General features: G+C 36.8%; 4 protein-coding genes across 5 annotated transcripts; 2 read left to right on the top strand and 2 right to left on the bottom strand.

Annotated features, from left to right (window-relative positions):
* Nucleotides 1-398: 398 nt before the first annotated feature.
* Nucleotides 399-8,755, top strand: LOC106636640 (heat shock protein 70 cognate 3). The gene is made up of 9 exons (XM_089593295.1): nt 399-535; nt 594-788; nt 1,148-1,295; nt 1,373-1,592; nt 1,668-1,900; nt 1,991-2,225; nt 4,895-4,973; nt 5,070-5,856; nt 5,944-8,755. Exons 2-9 carry the CDS (start codon nt 661-663, stop codon nt 7,006-7,008), a joined length of 2,895 nt encoding a protein of 964 aa, XP_089449421.1. The 5' UTR covers nt 399-535; nt 594-660; the 3' UTR covers nt 7,009-8,755.
* A 157-nt stretch (nt 8,756-8,912) lies between these two features.
* On the bottom strand, nt 8,913-11,445 carry LOC106636639 (Vacuolar protein sorting 35). The gene has a single exon (XM_014349063.2). The coding sequence runs from the start codon at nt 11,427-11,429 to the stop codon at nt 9,030-9,032; it is 2,400 nt and encodes a 799-aa protein (XP_014204549.1). The 5' UTR covers nt 11,430-11,445; the 3' UTR covers nt 8,913-9,029.
* A 3,752-nt stretch (nt 11,446-15,197) lies between these two features.
* On the bottom strand, nt 15,198-24,991 carry LOC106636567 (RNA-binding protein Ro60). Of its 2 annotated transcripts, none has more exons than XM_089593546.1 (8): nt 24,854-24,991; nt 24,022-24,280; nt 23,568-23,916; nt 23,275-23,489; nt 22,993-23,201; nt 22,783-22,907; nt 22,288-22,696; nt 15,198-22,198 (listed from the first exon to the last, which is right to left on the bottom strand). In XM_089593546.1, exons 2-8 carry the CDS (start codon nt 24,217-24,219, stop codon nt 22,066-22,068), a joined length of 1,638 nt encoding a protein of 545 aa, XP_089449672.1. In that variant the 5' UTR covers nt 24,220-24,280; nt 24,854-24,991; the 3' UTR covers nt 15,198-22,065. The 2 variants fall into 2 exon arrangements, with proteins under 2 accessions (XP_089449672.1, XP_014204458.2); XM_014348972.3 differs by having other exon boundaries at nt 22,288-22,706; nt 22,787-22,907; nt 24,854-24,990.
* A 585-nt stretch (nt 24,992-25,576) lies between these two features.
* On the top strand, nt 25,577-27,328 carry LOC106636622 (26S proteasome non-ATPase regulatory subunit 5). The gene is made up of 2 exons (XM_014349040.2): nt 25,577-25,847; nt 25,930-27,328. Exons 1-2 carry the CDS (start codon nt 25,663-25,665, stop codon nt 27,260-27,262), a joined length of 1,518 nt encoding a protein of 505 aa, XP_014204526.2. The 5' UTR covers nt 25,577-25,662; the 3' UTR covers nt 27,263-27,328.
* Nucleotides 27,329-27,632: the final 304 nt, after the last annotated feature.

Here is a 27,632-nt window from a genome sequence, read left to right as displayed (position 1 = left end):
TTTTAGCGTCAAATAAATATATTTACTCGCGAACAAATTTTAGGGATCGTATTGTAGTTCTTAAGAAATTTTATTCTTTAGTACTGATAAAAGGGATTTATGAAAAAAAACTATGAGCTTCTAAATGTTGATTAAAAATTTGCTTGTCTGAATCATGAGGTCCTACTCTATTCCAACTAACGTAGGTCATGCTTTTTTACAAATAATAAAACAACAAAGCTTACAGATACTTGCATTTTTTTTATCAAAAAAAGTCCAAGATGAATTATCAGTAAGTTAAAAATCCACACAACAAATTTATAAATTTTATTGTTTTTTGTCTCGTATGTGCAACACACTGCACACTTTTATACACACATAAGTACAATTGAATCCCTAATTAAGTTACATAATATTTTTTCGAAAGAGTCCAAACGCGATAATCCCAGCAGCTGTCTAATTATTTACCAACAGCAGCAAGCCTTTGCTTTAGATACTTCAGATTTCCCAGAAATATCCGTCATAAAGTTAAATTACCATAAACCTTATTTTCGATGTAAGCAGGTGTAGTAAGTAAGTATATATTTGCATGTCCAAATATAAACCGCACCAAGTACTTGCAGTTGAGGGACAATACCTGTACGCAGGTGTTTATATAACCTAAACTAAGTTTTCTAAACAATGGACACAACAGCGGTGGAATCGAAGCACTTGTTACACAGCGGCTACTTTCATCCGGTTTTGCGGCGATGGCAATCACCGAACGTCGATATAACGCCGGAGAGCTTGATGTACCCGATTTTCGTGCTGTGAGTACCATTACAATCATTTATTTGTCAAGTGTCGCACATCTTGCGTCATGCCGCGAGTGCGCTAGACACACAGCTGCTGTCGTTTAACCTCAAGCTTGCACTATTTATCTCTCTCTCTCTCTCTCTCTCTCTCGCTCAGCATGAAAACATTTTACGATTAAAAGCACATGTACTTAGGTATATAGTGCAAAACGCCTTTTAAATGTATAGCTGTATCTTTTTTTTACTATTTTATATACACTTACACGTGTATTCGTATGCGTTATCGCAAACGATTGGCTCTTGTAACTACGTAGATGGCCAAAGTTGGAGATCGTAAACGATGAATCTGAATTTTGGATGTTGATTGATTTTAGAGATGAGCCTGATGCAGTCACCGAAATCAAGAGTATGCCAGGGATCAATAGATATGGGGTAAATAAGCTGAAGGGTTTGCTGGAGCCCATGATTGCCAAAGGATTGAAGTCGGTTTTGTTGTTTGGTGTTGCAAATAATTTGCAAAAGGTATTTGTAACGTTTCAATGAAATATAGAGAAGAAAATCTGCTTGACGGATTTTTTCAAACAACGCATGTTTTTTAGGACAAAGTTGGAAGTGGTGCCGACTGCCCGAGAAATCCTATTGTTATAGCAGTACCTTTGTTAAGGATATGGTTTCCCGATTTGATAATTGCGTGCGATGTGTGTCTATGTCCGTACACTGATCACGGCCACTGTGGAATTTTAAATGACGATGGCACAATCAATAATACACCGAGTATCAAGCGCATTGCTGAAGTTGCTGTTGCCTATGCTAAAGCCGGTTGGAATCAATTTAACTTTATCTATAAGTACATTGAAAAAAATTGATAATTTTTCACTTTTCTATTTTGATCAGGAGCTCATATAGTTGCCCCATCTGACATGATGGATGGTAGAATTAAAGCTATCAAAGTCGCTCTGGCCAATGCTGGTTTTTCAAATAAAGTGGCTGTTCTGTCTTATGCTGTGAAGTTTGCATCTGGTTTTTATGGGCCCTTTAGAGATGCATCCAAATCCGCACCTCAATTTGGTGATAGACAGTGTTATCAGTTGCCCTCTGGGAGCAATGGCTTGGCAGCAAGAGCTGCAGTAAGTGGTTTTCCATTTGTTTTTCCAACTTTTTAACTGTAACTGCGAGTCTTGTGAAAAAAAATTTTTACTTCATACTATGAATTATAGGCAAGAGATGTTGAAGAAGGTGCTGACATGTTAATGGTAAAACCAGGCTTGGCATACTTGGATATTGTAAGACAGACAAAAAACGCACATCCAGAATATCCTATGTTCATTTACCAAGTGTCTGGAGAATACGCGATGCTGTATCATGGAGCACAAAACGGGGCAATCAATTTAGAGGCTGTGTTAAAAGAGGTTCTGCTGTGCATGAGAAGAGCTGGTGCCGACTGTATAATATGTTACTTTACACCTTTGATTCTAGAAATGCTGGCGCCCAAGAGTAAATTTTAAAGCCGTTTTGGCTTTTCTTATTGACTGTTACTTAAAGACAGGAAAATTGCAGGCTGTAAGAAATCGCTCACGAATAACGATTGATAACGTTTTTCGTACTCCTTTTTAAAGATACTTACTTATGTTCAAAGCAAAGTGCATAATTTAAAATGTTCCTTTGGGGCAATACGGATTTTTTTTTATTGCCACCCCTTTTTTTGTGCTGATTTTTCTCGTACTGAATATTTTTGAGATGAGTTTTTGGGCTATGATTTATATACACGCTATATTTATGGGAATTTGAAAATGTTAATATATTTGGGAAAAAATGTGATTATATGTAAATAATGAAAGAAAAACTTTTGCCACGAGAGAGCTTTGCTTCTCTACCTTACAAGGTGATACGCATGGTCAATAAAATGTGTTAATCAAACGTCATAAGTATTGTATTCTCCTGACCCAAGATCTACAGTCCCGTTATTCGTGTTCAAAAGAGGACTACATCGTTGCGCAGTGTGACTAAGCCAGGAGTGGCCTCTCAATCTTTTATGCCCTTACCTGTTTCACTGGAAAAATTCCTAAATATGTTTTTATGTTTTCTAATGGTTATCAAATTTGATTCATCATAATATTAGAGAATTTTTTTTTTTCAATTTCACCTAGAATTAAAAAAAAAAAAAGTAAATAAAAGTTAACCCTTTTTAGTTCTAAATGGTACTGTATTTCACAGAAAGATCTGCAACGTTTTCGATTTTTTATTCTCGATCGTAAAAAATAAAGTTGACACAATGCCTACAAAGTTCGAGGTATCTCTAGCAAACAAAACAAAGTACGGAGAATACTGAAATTACCGATCTCTTAACGAAAACTGAACAAAGCCGTGTAAAAATAAACGAGAGAGAAAAAAAAACCATCCCAAAAAAAAAGAAAAAAATTTGAAAAGCTGCCCTCGAAAATCCGTGCAGTCGAGAGTCGACGAGAGTTGACATGACTATGACAGTGACACATTTAAGAAATCGGTCAACGTCATTGAACTTGATGGGGTGGGAAAAAGAAAAAAACAAGAGAAACAGAGTTTTTTCAACCTGCACCCACGCAAAATTTTTCCAAGGCTCCGCAAGCTGCACAGCCAATCCGGTAAGTACCCGAAGCTTCTCGAAAGAAAACGTCGCGTGGGTAAGGTAAAAACCCACGTATCCGTGAGCCGCCCGAACGGAAAGTCGCATCTTTCGCGTGTTCCCCACCACGTTTACGTGGGCCAATGCTGACGAGCCAACTGTGTAGGCGGCGTCAAAGCTGTTCACCTCCAACTCGGGAGTCTCGGGACGCTGTCCACGTACGTTGAGCCACCAAAGACTGTCGAACGCGCCAATCCCGTTGAGCCACGACAGGCTTGTCCCGTTAATAATCCCGGCGCAGACTCAACTCGGCAATCAGTCGCACAAGAATCGCTGAATACTTTACTTCGTGCAGAGCAGACGTGTGCTCCAGTAGCAGACCTTACGCAGTCGTATACTTTGTTCACAGTGATTGTTTTTCATCGAGCAGCAGCATACGAGTTTTTTTAAACAAATCGTGAGTACTTTATACATATTTAACCCTTTACTCCATCGTGTTGCACTTGCTACACACTCTCGTTATTAAATTTTTGAGGTTGCCTCGGTTTCCTGCATGGTGTCTATAAAGGGCTTAGCTAATATTCTATACTTACCTTGAATAAAAACAGTGTGTACTTATTTATTACCTCCTTGAGGTCAGTACACTTTAAACAAATCTGTGCATTATACACCTGCAGTGTAATTAGGGCCACCGCGCTCTAGTACGGCAAACTCCCCCTCTAGTTGAACGTGGCTTTCAATGTGTACACGTATGTGCATAAATAATCCCTGCAGCTTTTTTAAAACTCGAGCGAGCTTCGTTGTGCTTATTTCGCTCGAGAGGAAGTTGTGTGGCAAAATTTCGTCTTCGTCTCCTGCAACCGACGCGCGTCTAAGCTGTATTCGTGTCATATCCTTGTTCGTTTGGTTTACCGTCGATGCACAAGTAGGAAGTTTGTCTCTTGCCGTGTTATCGAATATCCGGGAGTTTTTTTTTTTTTTTTTATTCCACAAGTTCATCTCAAAAGATCGACGTGGCTATTCGCTGCTGCTGCTGCTGCTGCTGTCTGTGAGGTGCGGATTCCAGCAGAAGCGCGCGGCTCCATAAGCGTATATGTACACGTATATATACACCATAAGCTGGGCTCTTTATACTCGTCTGATGCAGCAGCTCGTGATTTACCGCTATGCCATACGCATCAGTAGTTACAAGCTTTGCTCTTTGCGTTAACATTCGTTTCGTCGACGCGTTTCAGTTTTTTCATTCTGGTGACGTGTAGTACTTGATACACTTTAATCGCTGCGCGTGAGCTTTAGATTGCGGTGTTTCCAGATTTTTCGGTAAAAACTATTTTTTACGTTACACCTTATTATTTCCATTGTAGCAAGTGACACATATGTTGTATTTACACCTGCCATGCACTATTCAACAAAAAAGTGTGGTTTTGATCATTTTTTTAATTGTTTTTTTTTCCATTACAGGCGATGTTGGAACGTCTCAAGATGAAGTCGATACTTTTATTAGTATGGCTTATCGTAGCCATCGCAAACGCCAAGGAGGACAAGAAGGAGGAGACTGGAATCGTCATTGGTATTGATTTGGGAACAACATACTCATGGTAAGAGTCTATAAGCTTCCCTTATAATAATCACCAATTACGTTTAAAACGAAACTAGACGTTTGACTGATTCGTGAAACACATTTATACTTCCAGCGTTGGTGTATTCAAAAACGGTCGGGTCGAAATCATCGCCAATGACCAGGGTAACCGTATCACGCCCTCGTACGTCGCCTTCACCCAAGAAGGTGAGCGTCTGATCGGCGATGCCGCCAAGAACCAGCTGACTACGAACCCTCAAAACACCGTGTTCGACGCCAAGCGTCTGATTGGTCGCGACTGGGATGACGCCAACGTCCAGCGAGACATCAAGTTCTTCCCCTTCAAGGTCATCCAGAAGAACAAGAAGCCGCACATCGAGATCGAGACCAGCCAGGGCATGAAGGTCTTTGCCCCGGAGGAGATCTCCGCCATGGTCTTGGGCAAGATGAAGGAAGTCGCGGAAGCCTACTTGGGCAAAAATGTCACCCACGCCGTTGTAACTGTACCCGCCTACTTCAACGACGCCCAAAGACAGGCCACCAAAGACGCCGGCACCATATCCGGCTTGAACGTCATGAGAATCATCAACGAGCCCACCGCCGCGGCCATCGCTTACGGTCTCGACAAGAAGGAAGGCGAGAAGAACGTTCTCGTCTTCGACTTGGGCGGTGGCACCTTCGACGTCAGCCTCCTCACGATCGACAACGGAGTCTTTGAGGTCGTTGCCACCAATGGAGACACCCATCTCGGTGGGGAAGACTTCGATCAGAGAGTAATGGAGCACTTCATAAAGCTGTACAAGAAGAAGAAGGGCAAGGACATCCGGCAGGACAACCGAGCCGTGCAGAAGCTGCGTCGTGAGGTCGAGAAGGCCAAGAGGGGTCTGAGCTCCAGCCACCAGGTAAATGCGTCAAAATAAAATTTGTAGCGTTTTTGTCTTCATAGGTTGAGTTGAAAAATCTAAAGTTGATTGGTTCTTCTGTTTTAGGTCAGGATCGAAATCGAGTCCTTCTTCGAAAATGAGGACTTCTCCGAGACTCTGACCCGTGCTAAATTCGAGGAGTTGAATATTGACTTCTTCCGAAGCACCCTGAAGCCGGTCCAGCGAGTCCTGGAGGACGCTGACATGAACAAGAAGGATGTCGACGAGATTGTGCTTGTCGGTGGTTCCACGCGTATCCCCAAGGTCCAACAGCTTGTAAAAGAATTCTTCAATGGCAAAGAGCCGTCTCGAGGCATCAACCCCGACGAAGCCGTCGCTTACGGTGCCGCCGTCCAGGCTGGAGTACTTTCTGGAGAACAAGACACCGACGCCATCGTCCTTCTCGACGTCAACCCACTTACCATGGGTATCGAAACAGTTGGAGGTGTCATGACCAAGCTCATCCCCAGAAACACCGTGATTCCGACCAAAAAATCCCAGATCTTCTCTACTGCCTCCGACAACCAGCACACCGTCACCATTCAGGTCTTTGAGGGTGAACGCCCCATGACCAAAGACAACCACTTGCTTGGCAAGTTTGATCTCACTGGTATTCCACCCGCGCCCCGAGGTATTCCTCAGATCGAAGTCACCTTCGAAATCGACGCCAACGGTATCCTTCAGGTGTCGGCCGAAGACAAGGGTACTGGTAATCGGGAAAAGATCGTCATCACCAACGATCAGAACAGACTGACGCCAGAAGACATCGAGCGCATGATCAAGGACGCCGAGAAGTTCGCCGACGAGGACAAGAAGCTTAAGAAGCGCGTCGAGGCCCGTAACGAGCTCGAGTCGTATGCCTACTCAGTGAAGAACCAACTCCAAGACAAGGAGAAACTTGGCTCGAAGGTCAGCGACGATGACAAGACCAAAATGGAGGAAGCTATTGATGAAAAAATCAAATGGCTTGAGAACAACCAAGATGCTGAACCAGAAGATTACCAGGAACAAAAGAAAGAACTCGAAAACATAGTGCAGCCCATCATCACCAAGCTGTACGCCGGCCAAGCTCCACCACCCACTGGCGGTGAAGGAGGCGAAGAAGAGGAAGATCTCAAGGATGAACTATAATCCAAGGCCGATCTTTAAGGACCTACAAAAGGCCAACAATAGACTGATAAAAATTATAAATATAAATCTACTTCCTTTTTAGCCTAAGCAAACGGGACTCTCTTCAAAAATAAATGCTATCCAGAGTTTTATTGACCCGAGAGATCGTAAGAAGACAATTGACTGATATACAGTATAACAGCTAGTTGCCCTAATTAAATGTAGGGCAAGTGCAAATGTGTATGTAATATATAATATCTCGAAAATTTTTTAGAAAAAAATTAATCTATAAGAGTTTATCCTTATATTTATGGTAATACAGTTTTGTACATAACTTATTATAATACATTTATTACGGACAGATAAACTCATAAAGATTAATTTTTTCACTGTCTTCAAGTTTTATTTGAAGCTTTTTTTATCCAACAATGATTATTACTACGGATATTTATAAAAAACACATTTTGCACACGCATTTGTACTTTTCTTACATTTAACCAGGTAAACAAATTGTTGGAGTTTATGGCGTCGATTACTAAATTTTTACCTCTTATTGGGCCTTTACAACGCGGAGCATTTTTTTTTTTTTTTTTTTTAATTACTGCATTTCGTACCCATTTGCTTGGACTATTTGGACAAATACTTTAGAGACTAATTGATCATTAGTCTAAGTGTGGGTCTGTGGCAGCGGGTCTCTTGTAAATTGGATGACCCATCGCGAAGCCACACCACTCAAACTCGGGAATTCCAATGGTTCTGTGATGGTAAAACGAGGTTTTGGGACGATCGGTATGTCGTTTGAGAAAAGTAGCGCGTCGAGACCTGCAAGAAATTTTGTCAGCGATGATGAGGGAAAAACCTCTCGTCCTCGCAACGACTGTGATGATATAGTCATCTCCATACACCGCGCACTTTTTTTTCATCACATACACCGTTGTACGGTATTAAAACGTTAAACCGCTCGATTTTCGATCCCGACCACCGTGTACGTGCGTACAGTATATTACGTGTACAGTACAAACATACATCGTAGGCCCTTTGCATCTTCAGTTCAGGGATTTTACCCGAGCTCTCGGAGAAAGAGGATGTAATATAGGTACCTAGTTATACTTATTGCGCCAATTGTACGATTCAAGCAGTTATTTATATACTATATTCGCAACTGCGTGCCTGTAAAACCGATGGTTACTCTCGTTTCTGATGCACGACAGTACTCTCATGTTTTTCCGAGTTGCAAGTGAGAAAAAAATGACAATGGTACTACTCGATCGTTTTGCCACTCGATGTCTCTATACGTGAAATTACTATTATAAACAGAAAATCTTTTCAAGTTGAAACGAGTTCAATTTGTTTTTTATTTTTATCTTTATAAATGGTAAAAGTCCAAGTACTGAAAAAATATTTAATTTTCTATAACGAATGAGGTGCATGACGCACACGGTTTGTCAAGGTACCTAGTATGGTACAATCTAATAATAATCTTCCTAGAAAAAAAATTTATTCGTCTTTGACAGCAAACAGGATGCAATGGTATGTCGTAGATATTCCTCGTGGCAAATACGATACAGAGTAATACTAAAGTCAAACTCGAGTACATACTGCACTCGGCAAAAATGTACACCGATTTTGTAATTACGTATGTAACTGGGCCTTTGGCCCATAGATTCAATGAAAAAAAAAAAAAAAAGATCTTTAGATAGTTCATAGAGTTCATAATTTACAATTGTAAAAATTTTAAAGCATTTAATAATAAATGTTTATAAATAAATGTCATAACATTAGTCTTCATTCATGAGTAGATACCAGTATTAGTTATAATTTTGGACCCTATACTTAATTATTACTAAAGTTTACTTTCGTAAAATCTCGCTTTGATGAAGATAACAAAAATTTTATACTCAAGATCTAAAATTATGTATAAAGAAAATTTATTAAAACCTAAATAAATTTACAATTTGTTTGAAGAAATATAATACTTCATTATACTTTTTTTTTTAAAAACAAATCTCAACAATATAACATTCTTAAACTATTATTGCTAATTATACAATGAGCCCGCTATATAACTGCGCCTCAGCCTCAGGTGATTCTATCCTATTCTTTAAATGGTCCAGTGTATTGGCAAAGTGTTTCTGTATTTGCTCAGTCTCTTCGCTGATCTCCAAATTGGGCAACTCGTCCTTGATCTTGGAGATGACCTGATTAAGAATCTGTACAGTGACGGCTGTGTTGCCCTTTTCATAAAAATACACATAATGATTCAATAGCTCTATGTACAGCTGGACTTGCACCGAAATGTCCATACACTGATTTGCAATTCTAATGCCCTTTTTTAAACAATCGAGTACCTTATTTTTGTCCTGCATCTCTTTGCCTTCTGTACTCAAGGACTTGCCTGACCAGAATATGTGCGAACAAGTGGCTACTCCACGGCACTGGTCCGGCTTTCTCAAAAGTTTACTGGCATACAAGGCGCACTGGTTTCTAACCGGCTCGGCGTTTTCCTCGCCAAAGCAGTTCATTTGCTCAAACGTGGCGATGATTAACGTAATGGCAGCAAACTGTGCCTTTGAATCGCTAATCTCGTCTTCATAGATCGAGAACGCCTGGCTGATAAACTCGTACGCGATCATTTCAAAGTTATCGAATCGGATCTCGCCTATCGCTAACGCGCCCTGGAGGAATAGCCTGAGAGGAAGCTCGGCCAGCTCGACTTTGAGAAGAGCTGTGATGGTCGAATGACAGAATTGGAAGATCTTTTGGCATTTTTTCTGCCACATGTCATCTTCGCTCTGCAGATTTTTGTAGGTAAATGCCAACTGATATGCTTGAAATACTATAGGTGGTAAAGTGTACCTCACTCTCTTACTACCGCCCGAGACAAAGTGTTTTCTTGCCGTGCTTAGGATCATGTACTGCTCGTCTGCCACCTCTGACTTGAAATAGTGTATCAACCTGCCCAAGAGTCCCTGCTCCTCAGCAAATTCCTCTGGATCGTCTTCGACAACGTGGTCCGTCTGATCCTGAATAAGAGGCGCAATCATCAACAAAATTGCATCCACCTGATCTGGGGATGGAATCAGAGTTTCGTTGTCCAATATGTTTGTCACTATGTACGTTGCCAACAATTTTCTCCCTTCATAGTCAAAGTAGCCTAACAGTGGTCTGTAATTTTTCAGTTTCAAGACCGTTAATATGTTTTTGTAGTTGTCGATTGGTATTTTCAAAAGCCTTGACAACTCTCTGGACACAGCACTATTGAATTCCAAAATTTCAATGTGTATCTTTTGGAATATCTGATGGGTGTTCAATAGTACCTTGTCAACGTAGTCAACCCTGTCGGGATAGCACTTGTGAGCCAGATTGATCAGAGCCACCTGCAAGGATATTATATCCTCGAGTGGCATATCATGCCTGGTTTGCACAATAGTCGACACTTGATCGCTAAAAACATCAAACAGTTGAATATCCTGCGGAATACCCGCTGGTTGACTCGGGCTTCCGGGCCCACCCACGCCGTCTGATCTCTGACTGAATGCAGCCAGACGGTCTATCAGCGAGATGATAATGTTCTTGATGTTGACACCACTCTGCAGCTCGGCACAGGACTTGAGGAAAGCATTAAGAGTCTGCAAGTGAAATTCATCCGGGAATACCTGAATGATGCACTCCATGAGATACTCCTGGGCAATGGCGTCCCTACAACTGACCACCTGCTCCAGTATACCCGGTAGCACGAGTTTCGTGTACTTGTCGAGCGTAACGGACTCGAGCTGGCTCAACCTGACCAAATTCGTGCCCACCAGGATTCTCAGTTCTTCCCGCTCGCGTTCCCTTCTTTCTCTCTCCCTACTGTGGCCCTGGTGCTGCATGCGCACCCAGAGTTTGTTCATCTCGGCAAAGTTCATCAAGATAAAATCAACGCTGTCGCGCACGGTACCCTCGTCCGTGTTACTGTCCTCTAGATTGTCCGGCAGTATGTTTCTCGTGCACTGCAACAGGTAGTTCCTCAGAAATAAGCCCCTCAGAGGATGCTGGACGCCCCTGCACATCTCCACAAGATCGCGGAGCAGGTCTCGCTTGAGGCACGGATTGGTCTTTATGTAAACGATGCCCACCGTGATGAGGAGGTAGAGCCTCGGGACGATGTTGCCCGCGTACTGCACGAGCTCGTAGAGGTCGGCGACCTTGCGGCCCTTTTGGAACTCGTCGAGCAGGTAAAGCTCGAGGTGCCGGAGCTCGTCCGTTATGGCCATGTAGAGCTCGTAGTAGCTCTTGGGGCTCAGCAGGGAGGTGCGGAGCTCGCCCAGCATCGTCGAGGCGTGCTTCAAGGCGTCCATCAGCTTGGCCTTGTCGAGGCAGTGCTTCATCTGGAGGGCCTGCACCTTTACCACCCCGATCGCGTCCTCCAACAGTTTCTCTTGCTCCTCTATCGCTGCCATTCTCGCTGGCGACGACGACGACTTTGATTTATTTATTTACAAGCGTTGTTTTGTATACCCGATGCTGATCGTCAGCTATACTATATTACACTTGTAGCACTGATGGAAGTGGTGCTTTTCACTGGGGCGCGATTCTTTTATCAACTACTGGCAAGTGGCATTATTTTGTGATAGTTTCAAACGCAAGTAATGACCTTTTGAGCGACCTTTCGTAATTTGCGATGGGAATTTTGTTGTTTATTGTAAAACATAACCTCTGCTTGCGCGCATCTGTTCTGTTGTTGTGTGTGCGAAAACGCGTCTGCAACTCTCGGGACTCCCGAGTCGGGAGTAGTGTTGTAAAGCCGTCATTGTGACGGACCGATTTTGGTCCCTGGACCGTAAAATGACCGTCCGATGACCAACTTAAAATTTGTGACGAGCGTCTTTTTTGGGCAGTCCCGCATGGTGCGTATTAGAAGTGTGAAATATACTTTGCGCAGTACGGAAGAACCAATCGCAGTGTAAAGAACCAATCAGATGATCAGATCTATTGTGTATTTGTTTACTTTATTGTAATTGGTTCTTTCTATTTTACAGCTCTATATATGCGCTGTGGGGTATGTGGAAGAAGCCTAAGAAATCTTTTTCATTCACGCAGTCTCGCGCTGCAGTTAGATAGCTTTTGATAAGTGAACAAGTCACAAGTCTTCTCCAAGGTTAGTACAAAAAAAAAAAAAAAAAAAAAAAAAAAACGGAGATCAAGGTTAGGTTGTTCTTTAAACAAAGAGATTTCTTTCTTTCCACTTGAGATGCACATGATTTTTTACTCAAGTTAGGAAACAATCAATTAAATATGACATGTTTTATAAATTAAATTTTTTTTTGTTTCAGCAACCGAGATGGGCAAACTAAAAAAACTAGTTTTACAGAATTTCACCGAAAGTACAACAGACCCTAACAAAAAGCTCGTGTCATATAAATGCAACTTTTGTACTCAAAAATATTGTTTTCATATTACAAGAATGAGTGATCATTTATTAAACTCTTGCAGTGGATGTCCAGATAATGTCAAAGAATCTATAAATTCAAGAAACAAAAATAAAAAAAGAAAAAGAAACAGTCTAAACAAGAGAAATAACGTTTCTAGTGATGATTCTAATAACAGTATTGATTCAACTATATTACAAGATGTATCAGTTGCAAATAGTGAAAATGCCACAGTTAACGAATCTCAAGCTGCTGAATCGACTGTAATCATAAATTCTAAAAGAAATGCAGATAAATTTTTTGATACCATGTCTGATAGTGACCAAATGAAGGCAAGCAAGTTGTTGGCAAAAGCGATTTATGCATCTGGCACACCATTGCATATAGTTGAAAATCCTTATTGGCGTGATTTTTTGAAATTTTTACGACCTTCTTTCAAAATACCAACTAGACATGATGTTTCGAATAAACTTCTAGATGATGTTTTTTCTGATGTAGAAGTAGAAGTCAAAAGAAAAATTGAAAAGGCGCAAAGTTTGTGTTTAGAAAATGATAGCTGGTCTAATATTCGAAATGAAGGTATAATCAATTTTGTTGTTAAAACACCAGAGCCTGTATTTTACAAAAGTGTCGAGTTAAAAATGAATGTCGAAAATGCTGACTATTTATGTCATCAAATGTCACAAGTCATGGAAGAGGTTGGAATACATAAAATAATAGGTGTTTGCACGGACAACGCTTCAGTGAATAAAGCTGCCTGGAGATTATTGGATTCTAAATATTCAGATAAGTGTATAAGCTTTCACGGCTGTGCAGCACACGGATTAAATCTATTACTTAAAGATATTGTCCAGCAACAATCAATTAAAAAAATACTTCAGAGCTCAGTTGCAATGGTAAAAGAAATAAAAAAGAGCCATCTCTTGCACGCAACACTTACACATTTGCAAAAAAACAACATGGAAAAAAAACTTTACAGTTCTTTAAAATATCCTGTCAAAACAAGATGGGGATCCAGTCTTTATTGTTTGGAAAGCATCCAAGAAAATAAATCTAACTTACAAAAGCTAGCAATAGCTGAAAATGTGCAAAAAAAAATCGATAAACTGACAAAATCTTTATTGTTAGATGAATCTTATTGGACAATGATAACAAAGGTAATTGATTTATTGAAGCCTATTACTAAATGGATAACAATTTTAGAATCAGACAAAGCAAGAATCCATCTTGTTGTAGAAGCTTTTTATGAAATTGAGAATAATGTCAACAAAGTTGTTACATCTTCTTTATCGCCACTGACTGCTATTGAACAAAATGGTATCAAGAATAATTTGAAGTCCCGCCGTGATATGATTATTAAGCCAATTCATTTGGCGAGTAATATTTTGGCTCCAAATTTCAAAGGAGACAAGTTGACTCAAGTAGAAATTCACACTGGGAGTGCATACATATTAAAGTTAGCCCGAAAGTTGAATTTGGATCAAGTTCAAGTTACTCGTGAATTAACTGAACTCAACGACGAATCTAGCATATTTGGAAGTGAATTCTCTATAACAACAGCAAAGTTTTTGGAGCCTGTAAAGTGGTGGGCAAATTTAAAAAAGACGGCGCTGGCTAAAATAGCCATTCCCATTCTCAATGCATCACCAACCTCTGCAGCTACAGAGAGAACTTTTAGTACGCAAGGTTGGATTCACTGTAGTAAACGGAACAGGTTAACTACGTCGCGCTCGATAAAAATAACTTACATATCACATAACTTGAAACTTTTACGAGAAAAAGATTATATAAAACAAAAAGAGTCAGAAGATATCATAAGTGAACCTGATGATGAGGTTATTGAAGACTTTGAAATGTCTGATAACGAAAACCTTAATACAGAAGCGGATGTTGCTCAAATTTTGTTAAATATTGGTTCTAATTTTAGTTACCCAGTAGAGACTGACTTAGATTATTGATATTTAGAAACTTGAAAGATTCCAAAGAAATAAGATATAAAACAAAGTATTTTTAAGAAAAAACTGTTAAGCCATTGTGATAAGTCGAAAATGACTATAAAAATTTGTGTTCTAATGCAATAAGTATATGTTGGTATCATATAAATGGTACAAAGTGTTCAATTTGTTTCAATAAAAATTTTTAATTAACTGAAATAACTGAGTAAATTTAAAAAAATAATAAAGTTTATGAATAAATCGTCTCTTTTTTCTTTAAACCTATTCCTAAATATTTATTTACTTTAATACACCTAACTACAAACCCATTATTATTATTATTATGAAATAAATAAATTAAAAAATTGTCCATTCTACTATATAGTTGTAAAATGACCGTCATTTGACGGTCCGTCCAAGAGACCGGACCATTTTTAAAATGACGGTCATTTTACATAGAAAAAGTTGGGAAAATTTTTCGGACGGACATTGACGGTCTTTTTCCGTCATTTTTTTTGTGACATGACCAAAAATAAAAAAGACGGTCATTTTACAACACTAGTCGGGAGAGAGCCTTTTGAAAATTGCGGGGTTGGGTTGCATGTTCCTAAATAGGGTGTACCTTAGTTGCTCTGTTTTTAGTTAAATATTTTTTATCTATACTTTCAGACTCTGAAGAGTGTCAAAATACGTACTTATAATAAAAAACATATTGAATAAGTACGTACGTAGGTAAAAATAAGCATGCATGTACCGAACAGGTGTTTAGGATCAGTAAACTGCGTGATGATGAAAGTTTAATGATAAAAAATACTCATATCTATGGATTAGTGAGATAAATGGAGAGTAAAAACAATCAAGCAAGTGGTTTTTTGATGAATTTATTTAAGGATCCAGCTTTGTTTGTATTCAATTAACAAAAAACAAATAATTATGTGTTAACGCATTTCTTATTATTTTTTTCTTGAACTTTCGCATGGTACCAAAAAATACAATTAACAATAACAAAGATCAATAAATCAATCGATCGAGAATTCGGACAGCACGGATAATCAATTAACAGCAGTATACAGCATTGATGTAGATGGACAAGACGATTTTCGTGCAATTTGTTCATCTACCTTTCTATTTTTCTTGCGGTAAAAACTAAAACAACAAATTCCCTTAATCTAAACCAACAGATTTTTTTTCATAATAACGCAGTGCAAAGGGAATGGTTTGCCGTGAATTCGTTAAACTTTCCTTTACAAAAAATTACTCGCCCATTTCCAGAAAAACTTTTTTTTTCTTTTTTTTTTCAGGAAAAAAAAACAATGACCGCCTACTCACGCGCGCGTTTTTTTTTTTTTTCTTCAATAAGTATGATTCGCTCTTTTGCTAAAAAATATAACAGTAGGTGGAACGTCCTTTGCTTTGATTTAGTTTTTTTCTTTATTTTGTTTCACAGCGAAGAGCTCGTCCCGCCTGTCTCGGATTATTGTTTAAATATACAGTAGTACTCGCTGAAGGTACAAAAATAACATTTCGGTCGTATGTAAATTTAAACAATCGACGTACAATTTCCATTTTTTTTTTTTTCTTCTTTCATCATTTTTTTCCCGTTTATTTATTTTTTTTTTTTTGACTTAAAAAAGAAGATCGTTTTCACAGACTCGTGAACGCACTCTTCTCGAGGGTAGATTGCGATAATTTTTCTTTTCTTCCTTTTATCATTATACAGAGTCACAAATAATCGGTGAGAAGGCTTTTTTTTTTTTTTTCGCAACGCTTTTTTCTTACACAGTCGTAATATATTAATCATCGAAGGCGAGTTGATTTTTTTTCTTTTTAACCAAAGTTAAAAAATAAAAAAATCGAAAACGCACGCGCATTTTTATTCTCTCTTTGTGAGTGTAGATAACATATACGTATGCTTCTAAGTAAGTGTACAAATGTTCATTTACGAGTCGTGTATTGAAGTAGTAAGGCCGAAAGGTAGGCGTATATTATATTGGCTTTTAATGTACTATTATATAATATTATTCAACCGGTACCTATCTTTTTTTTTTCGTTAAATTCGATTTGCGCTACATAATACCGTATGATGTAGACGTAACATAGCTGCGAAAGGGAATATAGGAAGCTTCGCTCTACTTTATTTTTTTTTTTTTTTTTCTATTTATCCCAGCGGCACAGTCCCACAGACGCAAGTGTTAACTTTTTCATTATCATCATCATCGACAACGAGTTCCCATTGTATACATATAATCTATAAATATGACTTTGCTTTTGTACAATGCTTTTCTCTCTATTTTTCTTCGAGAATTAGAATCAACCGCGTTCAAACAGCAAAATGACTACGAGTATATGCGCAATTTATTTGTTATCGTACAAAACAAGGACTGCAGAGAGCGGGACTGTGTCGCTTTTCGAGCTCGACTCCTCAGACTGTACGCCTTTGCAGATTCAAATTTGTGTTTTTTTGTTTTTCTTCTTTTTCGTAATTTTATGAAAAATGTAGCACTTGTATGGTTTTGAAATAATAATCACTCGAATCACCAGCTAATCTAGACAGCATCGTTTAATTTGTTCTTCACTCGGTAGCTGTGGTATAGGAACACTTTGAAATTTATACATACAATCGATTTTTCAAGCTCCCGAGGTACGCGCAAACACATTGAAAAAATAAGCGACCAAAACACAATCACACGTGAGACCCTCCTCGAGGTAGTTTGCCACTTAAACCTTGAAAATTCCATTCCAAACGTCACAGAGAATTTTCTAGGAACTTATATTCGAACTAAGATGCAATTATATACGCACATCAGCTGTCCAGATCGGATAAACGCAATTAACAATTTGACGTGTTGCGAGCTGATTGACGAGTGAATTTTCGCGTGTTGTACTGATTTTGCGGCTTACTTAGTCTTAAGAGGTAAAAAATAACTACGCGATTAAGAATTTAAGCGTACGCAGAACACTAGTTTTCAATGAATACAATCGGAGCTTTTACAGCTTTACAGATTTACTTTTTTTTTTCCATTTTTTTTATCAATGGTTGCGGGGATAAGATCGCCATTGTATCGTGCAAATTTATTCCTCTTCACACTTTTACATTTATACACATGTGAAAAATTACTATTAATTTGACGGGAAAAGAAAATTTTATCTTTGGCGTATTGTTGATACGTTTTAAAAATTTTATTAGAGTTTAAAAAAAACAAAGAAGCAGTTTCGAGTGGGGAAAACAAAGCCATTATTCCATTCCAATTATTCCAAATGGATACAGTACCATTGGTACACCAACAGAACTTCAAGTAAACGTGTAATCATCGTCGTTGAACAATTTTCCTTTTGCATTATTTTTCAATTTTACATTTTTTGTTTTTCACTTGTTAATCCCTTTATTTTTCTCTTACATGTTTGCCTAGGTATGAACACATTTCAACATATTGTTTCGTTTAATCACACAGACTGGTTTTTCCTGAAAAACTTGTCCAACTATAAAAATTTGTTTACCAAAACGAGGAGAGCACAGAATGTTTTTTTTTTTTTTTTTGTTCAATGCATTTTGCGAGTGTCTAATGTTTCTTTCCTCTTTATCTTATTTCATGAGAATTCTCTTATTGATGAAGCATGTATGTAACTGTAGCTACAAGTCATGGACTACATGCTCTGTTTATTATTTTTTTTTTCTATCTACTTAATGACTTTCGATCTAATTTTCAAGTTTTACTGAGTTCGGCTACAAATGTCCATGTATCAATTTTTTTTTTTTTTTTTTTTTCATCCCTTACGTTATACTAGTGTTAAGTAAGACTTAATTGTAGAGAATATTTTTTGATTTTATATACTAAAAGTCATCAACAAGATGTTCCGATACGTGATGAGTGAATGTTTGGTGAAGAATTTTTTTTTTGTTTTCAAAGTAATACATTTTACTTTAGAATTGACATTTTTTTCGAAACATAATTTTTTTTTTTTATTAACGTTTGTCTTAATAAGCTACTTACGAGTTCGAAACTTCTTTCCAAGTATAAACAAAATATGGCCAAGATTCGTGTTTAAAGAGTTGGTAACTAATTTACTTAATATTTTTATAGTTAAATCATGAAAGAAATTTCAAACTCAATACAGGAATCACAGAAACTTTTTCAAACAGATCCAAAACGGAATACTTTTATTTCCTAATTTATACATTTAAAAATTTTAACATTATTGTCATAGATTATTTTTTTATCCCTAAGTAATTTCGAATGCCCTTTTTTTTCTTTCATCAGTTACTTCATTTCAATACTATTAGATACTTGGTCCAGAATTTCTTGTTGATGACTAGGTTTACTTTATAGTAACTACATATAACACGAAGTGCGTGCATAGATAACTGTATGTTAAAACGTATATGAATGTGGATTACGCTTTTTTGTTTTTTGCTGATTTCACAACAGCTAGAGTTAATATATACGTAAGTAATATTAATATACATGCATTTAGTTTTTAGCACAAGTCTAATAGTAAGATATAGTGCATTAATATTAATATTAGTAGGTATTTTTTTTGTTTATTTTTTTCTCGACGTCCTTTTTCTTAAAAAAAGCCTCGCATAGTAGTGATTATTCATAATTTTAATATTGTTAAATGTTTGCGTTGAATAAATGTTAGTTATAACTATTACTATCAATTAACATAGTCAACTCTAAGCGCATTGTTTCATAATTATTATTTATTATTATTTCGGTACTCACGTTTGTTTTTAAATATGTTTAGGAAAAATTTGTCTAAAAAATATTACCCTCATTTCAATAACAGAATTCGCAAATACGTGTGGCAAGGCCATTGTGATCTCGGCGCAATAGCCACTTTTTCTTCTTCTTTTTTCTATTCAAAGCTGCAGTGGAACAATAATGATCCTAAAATATAGCACAAAGCAATCGTCGGTTCGTTTTGCCTATCAAACTATTTTACATTCCCTTTTTTGTGATTATCGGTCAAAATCGCGCAAAGAGAAATCCAATATGACTACACTAACTACATATTTTTATAATTAATTTTTTTATTATTAGTATTAGTACTGTTATTATTCTTATTGTTAATCCATTTCTTATTTATATAGGAAAGAGTCACTGATCGTTAATGAGAAAGTCCTAAAGTTACGGAAAGTATGCGCGGGTGTGCATAAACGGGAGGACTATTGGTCGTCAAACCTCGAGTCAACTGGTGCATTTTTGATCGGGTGCTCGATTTTTCAGGAGAGAAAAACAGCAAGAAAAATACTGCAAAAATTGCAAATTTACAGATAATCGTGCGCTAGTTGGGATTAACGATCCTTAGAACAGACTTTATTTGCAGAGCACAGCCATGTGAGTTTACACTTTTTATTTTATTTTTAATATTTTCTCAAATATTCGAAAGACCTCGAGTCAGTATTCTAAATTTACAAAAATTATGTACTACGTTTATTTTACGTTTTTTTTTTTTTTTTTTCCGAAAGGACGTTGTCGATACTCATAAGGAAACGTGTATAAAAACATGCTATGTAAAAAGCTTAATAATGACACTATACAAAGTACAAAAAGTAGATCACAGATGAGTTAGAAAGCAAACAAATTGGTTTTTTCCTTAATCAAAAAAGGAACGCTTAAAACTAGATTTTTTGTTCGGCCAGCTCTCATAAAATGTAAATTATCAATAATTCGATTTTGTATTTTTTTTTTTTCATGAGTACCATAAGATTAATATCGGTGCGACGATTTTGTTTTTATAACGCTAAGTTTAATGCACACCAGTTGAAATTCGAGGTTCGATAATGTAAAAGCTGTATTTATCTCCGACATCGCAACTATTTAGATTCTGGATATTGACATGTTTTTTGTTGTTGTTGTTTTTTTATATTATTAATATTATTATTTCAACTTTTTAACAAAATTTATGTGCTAAATTGAAACACGATTCAACATTAATTCAACAAATGAATCGGACTGGGCGCGCGCCTCTTACTACATATACACGTTTAGCTTAGCCATCCGTTTTTTTTTTTTTTTGTTTTTTTGTTTTTTTTTCATCACCATCATTTTTGTAACTACATTGAACAATATAACATCGTATTTGTATCACAGCAATGTATCAGTAGCGTAATTAGATTATTTCTCATTTCCATTTTTTCCTTTACTTTGGATATGGCAAATATGAAGATAAATAGTAAATTATACTAATGTACGTCTATACTCTTTGGGGCTAAATGCATATCACAGTGGGAAAATTTTATCCTCTTGAACGTGCTCTTCTATAAACTTATTATTTTTGTCTTCCGAGGCGTTTAAGAATTCCTATTCCCGTGTTTATTACTTTTTTCGCGTAATTTATTTTATTTTATCTATAATAGCAGAGGCGCGCCAGTCTACGTAATGCGATTCTTTACACAAGTTATACACAGTTCTGAAAAGTATTTTCGCGATTTTTTATTCGTTTATTGTTATTTTACTTTTATATATTTTTATTTTCGTGTTGCTTTATCATCGAGTTTTACAATTTATTTAGAGAAGCGCTTTTGTGTTTTTTTTTTTTTTTGTCTCATTATCTGTTGGACAAAAAAAAAGTAAGTGACCTATCAAAAATCAAAATAGGATTTATCCATGTTTCTCGTGTTGAATTATTTTTATCTTTCGTTTTATTTCTATCATACTGAGAAATGCACCATATATTACTTCCGATATGCTCTAGCTAATCTAATATCCAGTCTTAATGCTAATGATTTGCCGTGCAAGCGGGTTAATCGTTTTAATTGTCACCTGACGTGATCTTTTTTATCAACTTGTGTGAATTACGAAACATAACAGAAACATGTATATGCACACATTCATCAACGGTTAACTTGAACAATTCAACTTCGGTATTGATACTATTCTCGTTTTTCTTGTTTTTTTTTTTCATCAATTTTAATTTGTACACATAACGGCGGTGTCGTTTTTACCTCAAACGAAGTGATACGTATAAAAGATAAATGAAAAAGTAATGTACATCAACCGGACGATTTACACAAAGAAGGCGTGTCGTATTAAAACCCATAGCACACGGCTTAATTTTTAATTATCTATACGTGCTAATGAGCATGCAGTTGTCGATTAAAAACTGTACATTAGCCATGATTAAGAAGTTTCGATTATACCGATATAATTAAGTTTATAAAGCTTAGTCAAGTTAACGTTATACTTATCGTCGTACATCCGAGCCTACGTCCGACTTTGCTTTATGAACATTACGGCTTAAAGTACGATACGAGTTTTTAATATTTCTGTTTGCCGAAATATTCCAAGAATATTGTCATTTTCACCATTTTTCTCTTGAAACTTTGAATTTTTTGTGTTTTTTTTCTTTATGCTTGGACCAGATTTCGCACTTTTAAGAAAAATTTATGATATTAATTTCTTCGAGTATTAGGATTTAGAAATTGTTTTCATTTTTTTTTCTTTTTTAACTAATTGCAGGTATTTACGTATGATGCAAAACTTGTAAAACATTTATAAAACATTCAAAGTTCTTTGAAAAAACTATAAACTTATATACGCTTGAACACTTTTAGTGATTACTTTTTTTTTCTAATGCCCTGCTGTTTCTAAAAAATAAAAAATCGGCGTTTTTTCTCGCTATACAGTTAAAGAGTTATTTTCATAACGAAACGAGGAAAATATCTGTTTTAAACTTACGTAACTTCCAAATACAGAAAAAGTTTGTTTTACTCCTTTTACAGTAGTTACTTAGAAAAATGATCGTGCGAAAGCTTCTATAATTTTTGGTACCTTTTCGTCAAAGCCGCATATCGTTAGAATATGATTATCGTAAGTATTCTTGCTTTGTGTCGAAGAGGCACACATGGCACAATTCACCAACCTGTAATAAGACAAAATTTATTATTATTATTACTTTAATAATTAACTATTTTTGAAACAATTTACAGTAAATCGTCAGAATACACTTACTTGGTATTAGGTTGGCCCATTTTCGTCCTATACGATTTTATACCGGCTTCCGAAGTGTCTGATTTCTGATAAGTTTGATTGATAACGTTGATGAAAACGTCGATGCTCTGTTTCTCATCAGCAGCCCAGGTCATGGGCTTACTCAAATCAACCACATCTGTGTTGGATTCAAATTTTTTCAAATGGTTCATAGCTTGTAGGAAATTCAAATTCGGATCAAGTTCGACGCATTTTATCTCGTCGTTTACGAATGTTGCTACGGTGACGTTCTTCTCCGCTCGAAGAAGAGCCAGTGCAATTAGACAGCCAGCCTCAGCGACGGTCACGTTGCCACAATGCCAGCAGCCAGACTCAATGACAGTTTTACTCATATTGATCGTAATCATGTAGTGCACGTTGGTTACGCTTTCTTGCAAATGCTGTGAACAAATCGTCAATTTTATAACATTAAATGCTAATGTACGAGTGTGTAAATGCATATATGGGAGATCTAACTCACGGCAAATGACAAATTCAGCAGTTTGGTTAGAGCATCCATAACTTTCTTGTTGGGTGCGGGAGGTGGCTGGAAGGGTGTTTTTGCATTTTCCTTGACCTTCCGCTTTTCGTATGATAGAGGCCTGTAAAAGTAAGAGCGAAAATCAATTTTAAGAAATTAATTCACGGTATATATTATTGGTTTTATAAATTGACCAAAACACTTACTTTCCACAATTTTCGTAATCTTTCAGACAAACTAAAAATATTGCGGGATGAATAGGCTTTTCTTTCAAAAAATTTTGTTCGCTTAAAACATCCAAAACTTTGGAGATCATAACAGTACGATCAGGTTCTAGGAATTTCAAATTATGAATTCTCTGAAGATATTTCACGAGATCTTTTATACTCATCGCGCTTACAAGTGATTCCCATATCTGGAACACAGAAAATAAAATTACATATAAACTGCCATACCCATAAGTATACTTATAAAATGAAAACACTCACATCACTGGCTGTCAATAAGTGCCCTGGGACATGGTCGAGCGTGAGATTCAAGGTTTCGATTAATCTTCCCGCCACAACTGGATCTTCGCAATGCTTGAAATCCTCAATCGACTGAAAATATTGCATCAGACTGGTTTGCTCTTCATTAAGCTGTTGATATTTGCTTTTAATTCCATTCATCCCTCGCAATATGTAATCTACTACAAACATTTTGTCTGAAAAACAAAGTCAAATTAGAATTTATCTTTTATACACAAAAATTATAATACAGCAAAAAAAAAATTATTCCTCACTCTCATCCTCAGGTTTGTAATGCGTCAACCGAATGATATCCTTGTGCTTCCAGCCATACCTGCCCAGACCCTTGCAAATAATTTCAGCCAGTTCTCTAGCTGTTTTTTTGTCATACCAAGTTTTAATCGCTCGCCTCAATCCGTGACCCCAACCACTCTTGTTGTTAATCTTTTTGCTCAACTGTGAGGTAAACTTGTTAAAGAGGATAAAGTTGTCTGGTGTTTTGCAAATGTAACCCATGGCACTGTATGCCTTTTCTTTTAATTCCAAACTTATTTCCTGACGAGCGCTCATAGCTAGGGCAAAAATTAGTGTCTCTGTGTTCTGCACAAGGCCTCGTGTATATGCCTATGTAATGTCAAGTAGTTACGTTTCAAATCATGTTCCACTTACCTACTTATACTTATTACTAACGGGAAAAAAAAAAAACAGAATCTTGTACAAATGAAGTACCTCGTGAATGAGAAAGATGAGGGGCCCAACTTTGTCAGGATTGGAAGCGAGTTCGTTGATAGAAGGAATGTTTTTGACATCGTAGTAGTTGTGGACAAACCAGTTGCCAGGTTGATACTCCGGCCGACTTTCTTTGCCGATGTAGAGAAAGCGACGAAGCCGCGTTTCCAACGCGCTGGTATCATTCAAGTCGGGCATTTGTTACTGTGATCGTTCTACCTGGTGTTGTTGATATTTTTTTTCTTATCTATTCAAGTTCCTACAAAAAATCAATATGAACTGATTGGTAGGTATAGTTTCAGCAAGACAAAGGTGGTTCAACTAGAGGAAAGATCATTGAAAACATAAAAAATCATGCTTCTAAATACTACAACAGGTGAAAACATAAAAGTTGCTACGGTTTAACATTTGGCAACAAATATTTGTGTATACGACTGCGAGAATTGAGGCCCGTATACGATCGAAGAAACTGCGTGCTCTCAAGAGTATAAGTGTATGTGATTGCACATGCAAAAATTTCTCATTTCTCACGTACGATTTCAACGGGTTAATCAGGAATATGGCTACCTTGCACGACCGAATCAACGTGCAACGGTACATTCAATTGTCAGGATAGTGTGTTACATGCTCTCTCTATACTCTACACACAACACACTAGAATTACTAAAAAGAGAAAATAATAATCAGAGCAACAACAACAACAGACGATGGAGCAGCAGGCGCGAACGAGAATGAATGTGGCTCTCACGTAAGTATTGTTGTGTAGGATTTTTTAACAAGGTAATTAGTAAATAATTTAATCATCATTATTTACAGAAATTTTTTTCCTCACCTATCAGTACAAATATTTCTCGTGAATTCACGTTGAACATCAACAAAATACGAAACTCTCTCTCTTTACAGGATGATAAGTAGTGTGGTAGTGGTGTGTGATGATAACTGGACTACTGCATAGGACACTGCGCACTGCGCATCAAATCGTGAGTGCAGAGTTTGCAAATATTTGCACTATATTTGCAAGACCGCGAAATTTACATTAAGTGCTAAAATTTTTTTTTTTAATTTTTAAATGAATGTTTAAAATTTGAAAAAAAGAATGTTGGAAAAAAAATTCTCGAAATTGTTTATACCTCTTGCACTACCCTTAAACCCTTGCGAAATTTATTTATTAAAAAAGCGACGCGTAGTTTTCAATATTCGATCAAATGGATAAGTATAAATTGCTGATGATGAATACGAGAATTCTTATTTGCCGAATCCACATTCTTGGTTTTTTTTTTTATTCGATGGAAAATTTTTTATGTCGGTAATGTGGCACACATTTATAAATAATTAAATTTTATCACTGTTGGATGTTATCGGCAGCAGCTAATAACTTATGTAAATCAAATCAAAAATAAAAAACAATGATTTTACAGAAGCGCGGTCACGACATCTACATACAAACGCATAAGCACCTAAAGCACGCACAAAAACACGTATCCCCCCAAAGTAGTATTATATATATAAATATATCTGGTTGAAACCGCAAAATTCCAAGTCATCGAATAATGTACAGTACCAAAAGTTGTACAGTACCAAAAAAGTTTAAAGTACTCAATCGATTAAATTCTACAGTGTTTGGGATATAAAAACATTACTATGGCCGAGTGGTATCATGAAAAAATCGCCAATTTCGCCTCTAAGGAGGAATTGGCTCAACGAAGGGAAATCTTGACTGAAATCAAGCTGAAATTAGACAGTTTGAGCGAAGCCGATCGCAAAGGTATCGTCCAGAGGATAGATCTCAAACCTTTGTTTATGATGTTGCTAACCTCAAATGACAAGTAAGTTTATCCAAGTGTTTGTTATTTTTAATTGGTTAAACGTTGTGCTGAGCCTTGAAATTAAAAATTCAATGTGTTGCAGATTTGAAACTGAACAGATATGCGACGCAATAGCTAATTTTTCGCACGTGGCGGAGCCAGGATACGTCCTGTGGAAGCACAAGTCGGACATTTACGATTTGATATCTCACAGCCAAAATATTGCGAGAGCCTACGCGCTAGGAGAGATGCTCGTGGTTGCAAGAAACAAAGAATTGTTTCCTCAGCTGTTGAAAGAGACGGATTTACTGGTAAAAGCTATTGAAGTCGTTGGTGATAAAGATATTGGCGTGGCTCAAATTGCGATGAAGATTTTGAAGAGGATTGGACAAAATCGGGAAGGCATAAAGTTATTGTACAGCGGGCCGTTGATGAGAGCAATAGCTAAAGTCATGACTGCCGGTGATGTGGCCAAGTTTAGAGTGTACGATGTGGTTGTCGAAATTGCCACAAGCAGTGAGGCTGGCCTCGAAGCGTCCATCAATTCAGGGTATCTTCATGATTTGCTCAGAATATACGATTCTGATGATATCCTTTTACAACTAAACGTACTACAGACGATGTGTGAACTTGCATCGACAAAGGGTGGTCTAGCGTTTTTGGAAGAGCAGGGATTTGTTAAAAAGTTGACAGACAGGATAGCCACGGTCAATGATAATCCGCTTGATCAATTGTTGATACCTGGTTTAATGAGCTTCTTTGGACACTTGGCGAAATTGTATCCTCAAGAAGTATTCTCAAAATATCCACTTGTTATTTCTGCTCTTTCAAAAACTTTCCACTCTGATGAGCAGAATCATGTTAAAATAGCAATTGAGACTTTTGCTCATATTGCAAGTACTCTTGAGGGAAAATATGTCCTCCAATGTAACAAAGATTTAACAACAACTTGCTTGGAAACGGTTGGAAAAGTTATTCAGACCTGGCAGACACAATATAAAGTTGATGCACTGAATTCTTTGATAACAATCTTGAGTATCGAAAAATCAGAACAAGACAACAGATCATTAGAACTTACAAAATCTTGGTTCAATTTGATCAGCGATAAGCCACTGGAGGTCATTATTTCTTTATGTAAGCAACCATTTGCCGATATCAGAGTAGCAAGCCTTCAGGTCTTTTCTGTAATTGCATCACAGCCATGGGGTCAAGAATACATTGCAAATTATCCTGGATTGATCGAGTTTCTATTAGATAGGAACATTGAATCATTCAAAGAGTCTAAGGAAGTAAAGTTTCAAATTGTAAAAAATCTCAAAGATTCACAATCAAATTTGTTTGACGCCGAGACGATGCAAAAAATCAAACAGTTTGTTAGCGAAGGACCTTTCTATGTTGACGTAGTTACTGAAATTGCTCTAGAAGGTGCCTCATAATTACGCTTTGTGTTTTACTGTTTAAGATCGTATTTAAGAAATATTAATAATAATATTTTTATGAAAAAAAAAAAAAAAAAAAAAAAAACTTTTATTGGATTCATTTATTGAAATGACTCATCATCAACTCAATCATCATCATAATCTTATTTACAACATAAATTACGACACGTAAACTACATTTTGTATGAAAATCAAATACGATTGTGACTTTATTTATTTTTTTTATTTTTGCAATACATACATATTTTTATTATTAGTAAATTTTTTTTACAAATGTTATTTTTGAAATAATAATAATAATAATAATAATTAAAACAAACGTATGTACAAATATTTAAAAGAAAACTATCATAAGATCGTAAGCTCA

Source organism: Copidosoma floridanum, unplaced genomic scaffold (assembly GCF_036245765.1).
Source record: "Copidosoma floridanum isolate Cflo_tuat_1 unplaced genomic scaffold, Cflo_Japanese_pri ptg000019l, whole genome shotgun sequence".
NCBI classification, from domain to species: domain Eukaryota; kingdom Metazoa; phylum Arthropoda; class Insecta; order Hymenoptera; family Encyrtidae; genus Copidosoma; species Copidosoma floridanum.
Note: the sequence above shows the minus strand (reverse complement) of the source record. Positions and strands in the feature narration are given on the sequence as shown.